Source organism: Lissotriton helveticus, chromosome 9 (assembly GCF_964261635.1).
Source record: "Lissotriton helveticus chromosome 9, aLisHel1.1, whole genome shotgun sequence".
Classification (NCBI taxonomy): Eukaryota; Metazoa; Chordata; class Amphibia; order Caudata; family Salamandridae; genus Lissotriton; species Lissotriton helveticus.
The window spans coordinates 793,569,890-793,588,762 of NC_136070.1; the positions used below are offsets into that span (position 1 = coordinate 793,569,890).

General features: G+C 46.8%; 1 protein-coding gene across 1 annotated transcript in view; it reads right to left on the reverse strand.

Annotated features, from left to right (window-relative positions):
- The window catches only part of CLPTM1 (CLPTM1 regulator of GABA type A receptor forward trafficking), a 423,589-nt gene that overhangs the window by 261,154 nt on the left and 143,562 nt on the right, over positions 1 to 18,873 (reverse strand). The window contains exon 5 of the mRNA XM_078660927.1: positions 17,187 to 17,304. Coding sequence (XP_078517053.1) covers positions 17,187 to 17,304 — 118 coding nt within the window. The remainder of the gene's footprint in view (positions 1 to 17,186; positions 17,305 to 18,873) is intronic.

Consider the following 18,873-nt stretch of genomic DNA (forward strand, 5'->3'; position numbering starts at 1 on the left):
AACCAACCACACACAAAACCAACCAACCACACACAAAACCAACCAACCACACACATAACCAAACAACCACACACATAACCAACCAACCACACACAACCAACCAACCACACACATAACCAACCAACCAACCACACACAAAGCCAACCAACCAGACACACGCAACCAACCAGACACACGCAACCAACCAACACAAAGCCAACCAACCAACCAACCATTCCACACAACTAACCAACCACACGCCCAACCACACACCAAACCAACCAACCACACACACACACACAAACCACACACACTCACACAACCAAACCACACACAAACACAACCAAACCACACACAAACACAACCAAACCACACACAAACACAACCAAACCACACACACACACAACCAAACCACACACACACACAACCAAACCACACACACACACAACCAAACCACACACACACACACACACAACCAAACCACACACACACACACACACAACCAAACCACACACACACACACACACACAACCAAACCACACACACACACACAACCAAACCACACACACACAACCAAACCACACACAACCAAACCACACACACACACAACCAAACCACACACACACACACACACAACCAACCACACACAACCAACCAGCCAGACACAACCAACCAACCACACACAACCAACCAACCACACACATCCAACCAACCACACACATCCAACCAACCAACCAGACACATCCAACCAGACACATCCAACCAACCACAACCAAACACAACTAACACCAAAACACACACAACCAACCACGCACACAACCAACCACGCACACAACCAACCACGCACACAACCAACCACGCACACAACCAACCACGCACACAACCAACCACGCACACAACCAACCACGCACACAACTAACCTTGCACACAACCAACCACACACAACCAACCACACACAACCAACCACACACAACCAACCAACCACACACAACCAACCAACCAACCACACACAACCAACCAACCACACACAACCAACCAACCACACACACAACCAACCAACCACACAACCAACCACACAACCAACCAACCACACAACCAACCACACAACCAACCAACCAACCACACAACCAACCAACCAACCACACAACCAAACCACAAACACAACCAACCAACCAACCACACAACCAACCAACCAAACCACACAACCAACCAACCAAACCACACACACAACCAAACCACACACACAACCAAACCACACACACAACCAAACCACACACACAACCAAACCACACACAACCAAACCACATACAACCAAACCACATACAACCAAACCACACACAACCAAACCACACACATAACCAACCAACCAGACACACGCAACCAACCAAACCACACACAACCAACCACACACATAACCAACCAACCAGACACACGCAACCAACCAAACACACGCAACCAACCAACACAAAGCCAACCAACCATTCCACACAACTAACCAACCACACGCCCAACCACACACCAAACCAACCACACACACATACACAACCAAACCCACACACCCAAACCACACACACCCAAACCCCACAAACCCAAACCACACACTCACACAACCAAACCACACACAAACACAACCAAACCACACACAAACACAACCAAACCACAAACAAACACAACCAAACCACACACACACACCCCAACCCCACACACACACAACCAACCACACACACAAATAACCAACCACACACAACCAACCAACCAACCACACACACAAATAACCAACCACACACAACTAACCAACCACACACAACTAACCAACCACACACAAAACCAACCAACCACACACATAACCAACCAACCACACACATAACCAACCAACCACACACATAACCAACCAACCACACACATAACCAACCAACCACACACAAAGCCAACCAACCAGACACACGCAACCAACCAGACACACGCAACCAACCAACACAAAGCCAACCAACCAACCAACCATTCCACACAACTAACCAACCACACGCCCAACCACACACCAAACCAACCAACCACACACACACACACACAACCAAACCCACACACACACCCAAACCACACACACAAACCACACACACTCACACAACCAAACCACACACAAACACAACCAAACCACACACAAACACAACCAAACCACACACAAACACAACCAAACCACACACACACACACAACCAAACCACACACACACACACACAACCAAACCACACACACACACAACCAAACCACACACACACACACACACAACCAAACCACACACACACACACACACAACCAAACCACACACACACAACCAAACCACACACACACACAACCAGACACAACCAACCAACCACACACATCCAACCAACCAACCACACACATCCAACCAACCAACCACACACATCCAACCAACCAAGCAGACACATCCAACCAGACGCATCCAACCAACCACAACCAAACACAACTAACACCAAAACACACACAACCAACCACGCACACAACCAACCACGCACACAACCAACCACGCACACAACTAACCTTGCACACAACTAACCTTGCACACAACCAACCACACACAACCAACCACACACAACCAACCACACACAACCAACCAACCACACACAACCAACCAACCACACACACAACCAACCAACCACACAACCAACCAACCAACCACACAACCAACCAACCAACCACACAACCAACCAACCACACAACCAAACCACACACACAACCAACCAACCAACCAACCACACAACCAACCAACCAACCACACAACCAACCAACCAACCACACAACCAACCAACCACACAACCAACCAACCAAACCACACACACAACCAAACCACACACACAACCAAACCACACACACAACCAAACCACACACACAACCAAACCACACACAACCAACCAACCAGACACACGCAACCAACCAACCAGACACACGCAACCAACCAACCAAACACACGCAACCAACCAACACAAAGCCAACCAACCATTCCACACAACTAACCAACCACACGCCCAACCACACACCAAACCAACCAACCACACACACATACACAACCAAACCCACACACCCAAACCACACACACCCAAACCACACACACAAACCACACACACTCACACAACCAAACCACACACACTCACACAACCAAACCACACACAAACACAACCAAACCACACACAAACACAACCAAACCACACACAAACACAACCAAACCACACACAAACACAACCAAACCACACACAAACACAACCAAACCACACACACACACACACACACACAACCAAACCACACACACACACAACCAAACCACACACACACACACACACACACACAACCAAACCACACACACACACACACACAACCAAACCACACACACCCAAACCACACACACAAACCACACACACTCACACAACCAAACCACACACACTCACACAACCAAACCACACACAAACACAACCAAACCACACACAAACACAACCAAACCACACACAAACACAACCAAACCACACACAAACACAACCAAACCACACACAAACACAACCAAACCACACACACACACACACACACACAACCAAACCACACACACACACAACCAAACCACACACACACACACACACACACACAACCAAACCACACACACACACACACAACCAAACCACACACACACAACCAAACCACACACACACACACACAACCAGACACAACCAACCAACCACACACATCCAACCAACCAACCAACCACACATCCAACCAACCAACCACACACATCCAACCAACCAACCACACACATCCAACCAACCAACCACACACATCCAACCAACCAACCAACCAGACACATCCAAACAGACACATCCAACCAACCACAACCAAACACAACTAACACCAAAACACACACAACCAACCACGCACACAACCAACCACGCACACAACCAACCACGCACACAACCAACCACGCACACAACTAACCTTGCACACAACCAACCACACACAACCAACCACACACAACCAACCACACACAACCAACCAACCACACACACAACCAACCAACCAACCACACAACCAACCAACCAACCACACAACCAACCAACCAACCACACAACCAACCAACCAACCACACAACCAAACCACACACACAACCAACCAACCAACCACACAACCAACCAACCAACCACACAACCAACCAACCAACCACACAACCAACCAACCAACCACACAACCAACCAACCAAACCACACACACAACCAAACCACACACACAACCAAACCACACACAACCAAACCACACACAACCAAACCACACACAACCAAACCACACACAACCAACCAGACACACGCAACCAACCAACCAGACACACGCAACCAACCAACCACACACATAACCAACCAACCAGACACACGCAACCAACCAAACACACGCAACCAACCAACACAAAGCCAACCAACCATTCCACACAACTAACCAACCACACGCCCAACCACACACCAAACCAACCAACCACACACACACACACACCACCAAACCCACACACCCAAACCACACACACCCAAACCACACAAACCCAAACCACACACACAACCCACACACTCACACAACCAAACCACACACAAACACAACCAAACCACACACAAACACAACCAAACCACACACAAACACAACCAAACCACACACACACACCCCAACCCCACACACACACAACCAACCACACACAACCAACCAACCACACAAATAACCAACCACACACAACTAACCAACCACACACAACTAACCAACCACACACAAAACCAACCAACCACACACATAACCAACCAACCACACACATAACCAACCAACCACACACATAACCAACCAACCACACACATAACCAACCAACCACACACATAACCAACCAACCACACACATAACCAACCAACCACACACATAACCAACCAACCAGACACAAAGCCAACCAACCAGACACACGCAACCAACCAACCAACACAAAGCCAACCAACCAACCAACCATTCCACACAACTAACCAACCACACCCAACCACACACCAAACCAACCAACCACACACACACATACACAACCAAACCCACACACACAAACCACACACACTCACACAACCAAACCACACACAAACACAACCAAACCACACACAAACACAACCAAACCACACACACACAAACACAACCAAACAACACACACACACACACAACCAAACCACACACACACACACACAACCAAACAACACACACACACACACAACCAAACCACACACACACACACACACACAACCAAACCACACACACACACACACACAACCAAACCACACACACAACCAAACCACACACACAACCAAACCACACACACACACAACCAAACCACACACACACACACACACACACACAACCAAACCACAACCAACCACACACAACCAACCAGCCAGACACAACCAACCAACCAACCACACACATCCAACCAACCAACCACACACATCCAACCAACCAACCACACACATCCAACCAACCAACCAGACACATCCAACCAACCAACCAGACACATCCAACCAGACACATCTAACCAACCACAACCAAACACAACTAACACCAAAACACACACAACCAAGCACGCACACAACCAACCACGCACACAACCAACCACGCACACAACCAACCACGCACACAACCAACCACGCACACAACCAACCACGCACACAACCAACCACGCACACAACTAACCTTGCACACAACCAACCACACACAACCAACCACACACAACCAACCACACACAACCAACCAACCACACACACAACCAACCAACCAACCACACAACCATCCAACCAACCACACAACCAACCAACCAACCACACAAACAATCAACCAACCACACAACCAACCAACCAACCACACAACCAACCAACCAACCACACAACCAACCAACCACACAACCAACCAACCAACCACACAACCAAACCACACACACAACCAACCAACCAAACCACACAACCAACCAACCAAACCACACAACCAACCAACCAACCACACAACCAACCAACCAAACCACACAACCAACCAACCAAACCACACAACCAACCAACCAAACCACACACACAACCAAACCACACACAACCAAACCACACACAACCAAACCACACACAACCAAACCACACACAACCAAACCACACACAACCAAACCACACACAACCAAACCACACACACAACCAAACCACACACATAACCAACCAACCAGACACACGCAACCAACCAAACCACACACAACCAACCACACACATAACCAACCAACCAGACACACGCAACCAACCAAACACACGCAACCAACCAACACAAAGCCAACCAACCATTCCACACAACTAACCAACCACACGCCCAACCACACACCAAACCAACCAACCACACACACATACACAACCAAACCCACACACCCAAACCACACACACCCAAACCACACAAACCCAAACCACACACACAACCCACACACTCACACAACCAAACCACACACAAACACAACCAAACCACACACAAACACAACCAAACCACACACAAACACAACCAAACCACACACACACAACCAACCAACCAACCACACACACAAATAACCAACCACACACAACTAACCAACCACACACAACTAACCAACCACACACAAAACCAACCAACCACACACATAACCAACCAACCACACACATAACCAACCAACCACACACATAACCAACCAACCACACACATAACCAACCAACCACACACATAACCAAACAACCACACACAAAGCCAACCAACCAGACACACGCAACCAACCAGACACACGCAACCAACCAACACAAAGCCAACCAACCAACCAACCATTCCACACAACTAACCAACCACACGCCCAACCACACACCAAACCAACCAACCACACACACACATACACAACCAAACCCACACACACACCCAAACCACACACACAAACCACACACACAACCAAACCACACACAAACACAACCAAACCACACACAAACACAACCAAACCACACACAAACACAACCAAACCACACACAACCAAACCACACACACACACAACCAAACCACACACACACACACACACAACCAAACCACACACACACACACACACACAACCAAACCACACACACACACACAACCAAACCACACACACACACACACACACAACCAAACCACACACACACACACACACATACACAACCAACCACACACATCCAACCAACCAACCACACACATCCAACCAACCAACCACACACATCCAACCAACCAACCAGACACATCCAACCAACCAACCACACACATCCAACCAACCAACCAGACACATCCAACCAGACACATCCAACCAACCACAACCAAACACAACACCAAAACACACACAACCAACCACGCACACAACCAACCACGCACACAACCAACCACGCACACAACTAACCACGCACACAACTAACCTTGCACACAACCAACCACACACAACCAACCACACACAACCAACCAACCACACACACAACCAACCAACCACACACACAACCAACCAACCAACCACACAACCAACCAACCAACCACCCAACCAACCACACAACCAACCAACCAACCACACAACCAACCAACCAACCACACAACCAAACCAACCACACAACCAACCAACCAACCACACAACCAACCAAACAACCAACCACACAACCAACCAACCAACCACACAACCAACCAACCAACCACACAACCAACCAAACCACACACACAACCAAACCACACACAACCAAACCACACACAACCAAACCACACACAACCAAACCACACACAACCAACCAGACACACGCAACCAACCAACCAGACACACGCAACCAACCAACCACACACATAACCAACCAACCAGACACACGCAACCAACCAACACAAAGCCAACCAACCATTCCACACAACTAACCAACCACACGCCCAACCACACACCAAACCAACCAACCACACACACATACACAACCAAACCCACACACCCAAACCACACACACCCAAACCACACAAACCCAAACCACACAAACCCAAACCACACACACAACCCACACACTCACACAACCAAACCACACACAAACACAACCAAACCACACACAAACACAACCAAACCACACACAAACACAACCAAACCACACACAAACACAACCAAACCACACACACACCCCAACCCCACACACACACAACCAACCACACACAACCAACCAACCAACCAACCACACAAATAACCAACCACACACAACTAACCAACCACACACAACTAACCAACCACACACAAAACCAACCAACCACACACATAACCAACCAACCACACACATAACCAACCAACCACACACATAACCAACCAACCACACACATAACCAACCAACCACACACATAACCAACCCACACACATAACCAACCAACCACACACATAACCAACCAACCACACACATAACCAACCAACCACACACATAACCAACCAACCAGACACAAAGCCAACCAACCAGACACACGCAACCAACCAACACAAAGCCAACCAACCAACCAACCATTCCACACAACTAACCAACCACACCCAACCACACACCAAACCAACCAACCACACACACACATACACAACCAAACCCACACACACAAACCACACACACTCACACAACCAAACCACACACAAACACAACCAAACCACACACAAACACAACCAAACCACACACAAACACACACAACCAAACAACACACACACACACACAACCAAACCACACACACACACACACACAACCAAACCACACACACACACACAACCAAACCACACACACAACCAAACCACACACAACCAAACCACACACACACACACAACCAAACCACACACACACACACACACACACACAACCAAACCACACACACACAACCAAACCACAACCAACCACACACAACCAACCAGCCAGAGACAACCAACCAACCAACCACACACATCCAACCAACCAACCACACACATCCAACCAACCAACCACACACATCCAACCAACCAACCAACCACACACAACCAACCAACCAGACACATCCAACCAGACACATCTAACCAACCACAACCAAACACAACTAACACCAAAACACACACAACCAACCACGCACACAACCAACCACGCACACAACCAACCACGCACACAACTAACCTTGCACACAACTAACCTTGCACACAACCAACCTTGCACACAACCAACCACACACAACCAACCACACACAACCAACCACACACAACCAACCAACCACACACACAACCAACCAACCAACCACACAACCAACCAACCAACCACACAACCAACCAACCAACCACACAAACAACCAACCAACCACACAACCAACCAACCAACCACACAACCAACCAACCAACCACACAACCAACCAACCACACAACCAACCAACCAACCACACAACCAAACCACACACACAACCAACCAACCAACCACACAACCAACCAACCAAACCACACAACCAACCAACTACACAACCAACCAACCAAACCACACACACAACCAAACCACACACACAACCAAACCACACACAACCAAACCACACACAACCAAACCACACACACAACCAAACCACACACATAACCAACCAACCAGACACACGCAACCAACCAAACCACACACAACCAACCACACACATAACCAACCAACCAGACACACGCAACCAACCAAACACACGCAACCAACCAACACAAAGCCAACCAACCATTCCACACAACTAACCAACCACACGCCCAACCACACACCAAACCAACCAACCACACACACATACACAACCAAACCCACACACCCAAACCACACACACCCAAACAAACCCAAACCACACACACAACCCACACACTCACACAACCAAACCACACACAAACACAACCAAACCACACACAAACACAACCAAACCACACACAAACACAACCAAACCACACACACACACACACACCCCAACCCCACACACACACAACCAACCACACACAACTAACCAACCACACACAAAACCAACCAACCACACACATAACCAACCAACCACACACATAACCAACCAACCACACACATAACCAACCAACCACACACATAACCAACCAACCACACACATAGCCAACCAACCACACACACGCAACCAACCAGACACACGCAACCAACCAACACAAAGCCAACCAACCAACCAACCATTCCACACAACTAACCAACCACACGCCCAACCACACACCAAACCAACCAACCACACACACACATACACAACCAAACCCACACACACACCCAAACCACACACACAAACCACACACACAACCAAACCACACACAAACACAACCAAACCACACACAAACACAACCAAACCACACACAAACACAACCAAACCACACACAAACACAACCAAACCACACACAACCAAACCACACACACACACACAACCAAACCACACACACACACACAACCAAACCACACACACACACACAACCAAACCACACACACACACACACACACACAACCAAACCACACACACACACACACACACAACCAAACCACACACACACAACCAAACCACACACACACACACAACCAAACCACAACCAACCAACCACACACATCCAACCAACCAACCACACACATCCAACCAACCAACCAGACACATCCAACCAGACACATCCAACCAGACACATCCAACCAACCACATCCAACCAACCACAACCAAACACAACTAACACCAAAACACACACAACCAACCACGCACACAACCAACCACGCACACAACCAACCACGCACACAACCAACCACGCACACAACCAACCACGCACACAACCAACCACGCACACAACCAACCACGCACACAACTAACCTTGCACACAACTAACCTTGCACACAACCAACCACACACAACCAACCACACACAACCAACCACACACAACCAACCACACACAACCAACCAACCACACACAACCAACCAACCACACACACAACCAACCACACACATCCAACCAATCAGACACATCCAACCAGACACATCCAACCAACCACAACCAACACACCAAAACACACACAACCAACCACAACCACACACACAACCAACCACACAACCAACCACACACACATCCAACCATACAAAACACCAACCGCCCACACGGAAAACCAACCGCCCACACACAAAACCAACCGCCCACACACAAAACCAACCAACCACACGGAAAACCAACCGCCCACACACAAAACCAACCGCCCACACACAAAACCAACCGCCCACACACAAAACCAACCGACCACACACATAACCAACCGACCACACACATAACCAACTGACCACACACACAACCAACCGACCACACACACAACCAACCGACCACACACACAACCAACCAGTAACACACAACCAACCAACAACGCCAACCAACCAACCATTCCAAAGAACTAACCAACCACAAGCCAAACCACACACCAAACCAACCACACACAACCAACCAAACCCCACAACCAAACCACACACACAACCAACAAACCACACACAAAACAATACAAAGCCAACCAACCAACCATTCCACACAACTAACCAACTACACGCCCAACCACACACCAAACAAACCAACCAACCACACACACATACACACAACCAACCACACACACACACAACCAAACCACACACACATAACCAACCAAACCACACACACATAACCAACCAAACCACACACACATAACCAACCAAACCACACACACATAACCAACCAACCACACACACACATAACCAACCAACCACACACACATATACAACCAACCAAACCACACACACACATACAACCAACCAAGCCACACACACACACACCCCAACCCCACACACACCCAACCAAACCACACACAAACCACACACACACACACACAACCAACCAAACCACACACACACAACCAACCAAACCACACACACACACAACCAACCAAACCACACACACACACAACCAACCAAACCACACACACACACACACAACCAACCAAACCACACACAACCAAACCACACACACACAACCAAACACACAACCAACCAAACCCCACACACAACCAACCAACCACACACGAATCAACCACACACCAAGCAACCAACCAACCAACCAACCAGAGACATCCAACCAACCAAACCCATCCAACCAACTAACCACCAAAACACACACAACCAACCAACCACAACCAACACACCAAAACACACACAACCAACCAACCACACAACCAACCAACCACACAACCAACCAACCACACAACCAACCAACCACACACACATAACCAGCCACACACACAACCAACCAGACACACACAACCAACCAGACACACACACCCAACCAACAAAACAAAGCCAACCAACCAACCACACGACCAACCACACACACATACAACCAACCACACACAACCAACCACACACACACAACCACACACACACAACCAACTAACCAACCACACACAACCAACCAACCACAACCAACCAACCAGACAACCAACCAACCAGACACAACCAACCACACACATCCAACCAACCAACCAGACACATCCAACCAACCAACCAGACACATCCAACCAACACACCACACACACAGAACCAACCACACAACCAACACACCACACAACCAACACACCACACAACCAACACACCACACAACCAACACACCACACAACCAACACACCACACAACCAACACACCACACAACCAACACACCACACACACAACCAACACACCACACACACAACCAACACACCACACACAACCAACCACACACATCTAACCAACCAACCACACACAACCAACCAACCACACACAACCAACCAACCACACACAACCAACCAACCACACACAACCAACCAACCAGACACAACCAACCAATTAGACACATCCAACCGACCAAACACATCCAACCGACCAAACACATCCAACCAACCAGACATATCCAACCAACCAGACATATCCAACCAACCAGACATATCCAACCAACCAGACACACCCAACCAACCAGACACACCCAACCAACCAACCACACAACCAACCAACCACACCACAACCAACCAACCAACCACACACACAACCAACCACACACACAACCAACCACACACACACAACCAACCAACCAACCAACCAACCGACATACACCCAACCAACCATACACATCCAACCAACAACCACACACATCCAACCAACCAACCACACACATCCAACCAACCAGACACATCCAACCAACCAACCAGACACATCCGACCAACCAACCAGACACATCCAACCAACCAACCAGACACATCCAACCAACCAACCACACACATCCAACCAACCACAACCAAACACAACTAACACCAAAACACACACAACCAACCACACAACCAACCATGCATACAACCAACCACGCACACAACTAACCTTGCACACAACTAACCTTGCACACAACTAACCACACACAACCAACCAACCACACATCCAACCAACCACACACACAACCAACCACACACACAACCAACCAGTCACACACAACCAACCAACGCCAACCAACCAACCGTTCCAAAGAACCAACCAACCACACGCCAAACCACACACCAAACCAACCACACACAACCAACCAAACCCCACAAACAAACCACACACACAACCAACAAACCACACACAAAACAATACAAAGCCAACCAACCAACCATTCCACACAACTAACCAACTACACACACCCAAACCACACACCGAACCAACCAACCAACCACACACACAACCAACCACACACACACACAACCAACCACACACACAACCAACCACACACACACACAACCAACCACACACACAACCAACCACACACACAACCAACCACACACACACACAACCAACCACACACACACACAACCAACCACACACACACACAACCAACCACACACACACAACCAACCACACACACACAACCAACCACACACACACAACCAACCACACACACAACCAACCACACACACAACCACTCCACACACACAACCAATCCACACACACAACCAATCCACACACACACACACACAACCAACCACACACACACTCAACCAACCACACACACACTCAACCAACCACACACACTCAACCAACCACACACACACACTCAACCAACCAACCACACACACTCAACCAACCACACACACTCAACCAATCACACACATACACCCAACCACACACATACACCCAACCACACACATACACCCAACCACACACATACACCCAACCACACACACACACAAGAAGAGGAAAATGCACTCTAAATGTTTGGTGATCCCCCTCCCCCCCCCCCAAAAAAGTAAAACATTTACGCTCAAAAGTTTGACTTTTAATCCTTAGTTGGCTAGTTCTGGAAATGGAGAGAAAATGACCGAGCGGAGTATAAGAAATTCAGGTCAGCAGTAGCATGGGGCCTTTTGGGTAGTGTAGGAAAGTGGGTTTCTGTTGCAGTAACCTTCCCCCCCACACTTTTCGCCAGATTTCTGATGCACTTTGAGTGTGCCCTGGGTCCCTGCCAATCGGGTTCCCAGGGCCTGTGTTCTTTTCCCTAAACTGTACCATTGTTTCCACGGTTGACACAACTCTGGCTCACCTGTTAAGTCCCTTGCAAAGGGTACCTATGATATCAAGAATATGGTAGCAAGAGAAAGGCTTTGGAGGGCTGCAGCAGGTACTGTGCTACCCTCAGAGACCTCCCATCACAAACATGCACTACTGCCATTACAGCCCTCTTGTTTTGGCACAACTAGAAGCAAAATGTCGACATGGCACACACCCCTGTGTACCATACCTACTCAGTACTGCATTAGGCATAGGTAAATCACCCATAAGGCACGGGGCACACTATACCTCATGGGAGGACCTATCTGCAGGAGAAGACAGGCCTCTATAATATCGAAGGCCATTCTTTGATATTATAAGTGCACAGTACAGTCATATTGAGTATACAGTCTAGAAACTGGTCATCACAAGTTTCCCAGCACCATAATGTATTTACTGAATCCTGGAACCTACGAAGGACTGAAGAAATCACACTAGAAAGAAGACTATATAGAAGACCTAATTTGACCCCAGCCTAACTGGCCGGTTTGCAGTTTCCATAGATCCTGCGCCAAAAGGATACTTGTCCTGAAGCCAGCGACCTCCAGAATCCCTGGGAGGACTGACTGCCTTCAACATGACCAGATCTCCTGCGAACAGCAGCTCTGTTCAAAAGAAACTCCAAAGAAACATTCAGCCTGCTGAGGATGAAGAAACTTGACGCCAGGAACCACCACTGCACTCGTCGCCTACGGCCGAGTCCAAGTTGCCCACCAGTCCCAGCGATGTCCCCCAGCTTTCCAGAGTCCGAGTCAGAGTCCACCGTGGTTTGACCCCTCCAGGACTCCAAATGTCGCCTGCAGCCGATGCACGGAGATCTCCCACACACAAAGAACCACGAGTGGCCTGGTATGGTGAAACTCAAAAGGCACACCTGCATCCGGCCACCCTGTGCCACGGAGAAGAGGACCTGAGGCACAACTACGTTGCTGAGCCCTCCAATTTATCTGCCCAGCAGTTGGTTCCTCTCGGAAGACTTCCTGGACCCAGCCTGCAGCCAAAATCCAAAACCGGCAACCTCAATAGGATAGCATTGGGCTCCCAACACCTCCTGAGCACCCTGCACTCGCCCGCCCCTGCGCTGGTGGTGGTGTGGGATTGGTGCTGCATGGGGCTCCCTTTGCCCTGATCTCAACCCTAGGAGCTTGGCTCCCTAGACCAAGTGGCCTGCCTGTGAGTAGCCCCTAATCGAGGTGCCCCCTAGCCCCATTGGCTAACACAGGCCCTCTGCACCCGGCTGCCCTGGTGGTGCCCTTTCAGTGCCAACCTGAACCAAGGGGAACCTTGGCTCTACCCTTCTGAAAACCGTTTACCTACCTGCAACCTTAACACTTCGTTTTTCTCCATAGGACTGTATGGTGGATTTTCTCTGAAAAATCTAGTGATGAACGGTCTTGTACAGCAACAAAAGTAACTTTGTGCCTGTAAACGAGTTTACCTGCTTACTAAAGCTCTGTGTTGCTTAGACTATATTAAGGGTATGTGTCATGCTAAACTAGAGAAGGAATTTAACAGTAATTTTAAGTGTATTTGAACAGCTTAGCAATGGTTTTGATCTCTGCAAAAGTAATCTAAATAAATGTTCCTAAAAATCCAGTACTCTCTGTAATACTGAAAGTAACATTGTATGAAGAGTTTAACGTATCTCCTACTAAGTAAATTTTAGTTTGAGAAATAAAACAAAAAAACTTTTTATACAAACAATTGGTCGGAATTCAGTATTTGAGTGTGTGGCATTATTTCTAGCCCAAGCGTGTACAACAAATACTTACCACTACCCTCCTGATAACCCTGACTGCTCAACCACACTACCACAGAAGAGAGTATGGTATTATCTACTTTAGCCTCTGCTACAGCTCTGGGGGATCCACTGGACTGTACACACTATTCCTTACTTTGGTATAGTATATACAGACCCAGCTTCCTACAGGTAGCAATCAGCAATGAGTCATGGAACAAGTGAAAACACTTTCTTGAAAACTAAATGCACACTGGAGAACATGAGACCATACCATCCTGCTTTCTTCTCTTTCCAGTGTATTATATAAGACAATCTTAATAATAGAGCAAAATATATGCACAAGAATGAGCAACTAAAAGGAAATTGCTAACGAAAAGCATAATTATTTTTTGCAATACTTGATTTTGTTGAGTTTTAACAAAAAAGTGAGGATTCAGCCAGCGGACATAGTTGTGCAACTACCACAAATCTATAGTAACAGTGCAGTACTACAAGAGAGACATTTTAAAAAGGTAACATGGAACACCTGTTAAAAAGAAAATATTGGTCAATATAAAAATAAAATAGTTATTACACAGATAGGGTATTGGAGGGCAGGAATAATATACAATCATGAGATCTTACTTCCCTCATTGTAATAGAAGGAGCACTGGGAAAAAACGATATGCCAATACAATAAATGGCTCATTGGTGATTTTTTGGATGTTTTATTACCTTATCATTTGCAATGAAGAGGGGTTTCACATATGAATAAAAGCATAAACAGGCAATCCTGAGTGGGAATTTGCCTAATCACTGTTTCTACTCAAGCAAATTAGTACGGACAAGGGGTCTAAAGGGTCTTACTTCGTGAAGTGTGTACAGTGGCTAGTCGCCGGTACAGAGTCTTCTGCTTGGGGTCTGGGTGAAAGCCACTCTTGGTCAAGTACACATGGATGTAGATGGAGCCATTGTGTTGAACACTCTGCAAAAGACATCAAATCACCATCAGAGACAAAGATCCATAGAGAAGACTTCCCGACACCTAAAACATAGGCGAATGATCATTGGCAGCAGGTCTCATCCATCAACTCCACTGTATTCAGCACTCACAGAGAAGAGTGGAATGTTCTGCATTAAAATGACAATTATACAACCAGCACTGTTGCAGCTTTTCCAGTTTGCAGATGTCCAGGCAAATGACACATAAGATTTCCTACAATTTTACATTGACTCACAGTATGCATTTTAAATTACTAGTGTCGCTCACCCTTTCTTTGGTGTGACCCCCACTCATGTGTCTGAAGTATACAAACAGACACTTTCCTGAATAATGACATTATCAATCACATTATGGTTGAAACACAGCAAATATAATTGTTTTTGTTAATTTAAGAATGCCCTCATAGGTCTCATTCATGCTCTTTCTTTAGCAAATTTGTTAGTTCCAGTCTTCCTCATATCACTATCAAAAGTGGAGGAAACACTATATCGTAAGCCTCCTAAAGTCATTACAGTTTACTCAATGCTACCCGGCGTATCTTTTTCTACTAACATTGCCCACCATTGATATCTGCTGTAGAATGTCAGGCTTTTTATGGGCCACTTTTTATGCTAGAAATAACATTTCAATAGATAACTGGATTCATTCTGAATGATATTGGATACGTGATTTTTTTGTTTTTTTTTATAACTGGTTATTACTTTTATTTTATACGATACATATCAAAAATATGGCTTTTAATAAAATTATAATAAATATTTAAATAATCTGTTACTATGAATTATGATGAGATTTTAATAGGAATGTATGGCGGACCCGGAGTTGAGGTTTTAACACTCCTTCATTTCTACTTTTTCTATGTTCTATGTTTTAAACTGAATGTATACAACTTAAACAGGGCTATGATAAATGAGGATCAATATGACTGTCAAATACTTAAATGAAATTAATTGATTTTAAAATGTAGTCAATGACTTGGGATTTTCCACTGTATTTTAAGTACTTCTTTTGGTGTACTTTTATGGTTCAATTTATTTAGATCGAATAAAGCTGGTACTTAACTTCAACCAAGTTCTCAAATATCGTCTTCTATTTCATTAAAACATTCTGACATGAAGACAGAAACATGCACTTTCAACACCAGCAACAGACTGCCAGTTAACTCCTTGGGTATCAGCAGTTTACTACAGCGTTCTAATGACCAACTAGAGTGCTAACATCCTCAATTCATGGCAAAAGTGTGGCCTTTCTGACCACAATTTTGAAGAATCCAAGTGAAAAACTGAAGCCATTTTATACTGAGGATACCGCAGTAAATGAGGGGATTAGGGAGCTTGATAACAAATAAGTATCCAAAGATGGCCACCAGAGAGAAAAGAGCCCAAATATCACCCAAAGATAACTAAAGTATAGTCCAATGTCAGAAATGTGCAAAACACACACACACACAGATCAAGGACTCACAGGGCCCGAAACGCGTCATGGTGGCAACTGTGTTGCACACAAAAGAATAAATCTTTGCAAACTACCTGCTGGGTCCGTGTTCGTTCT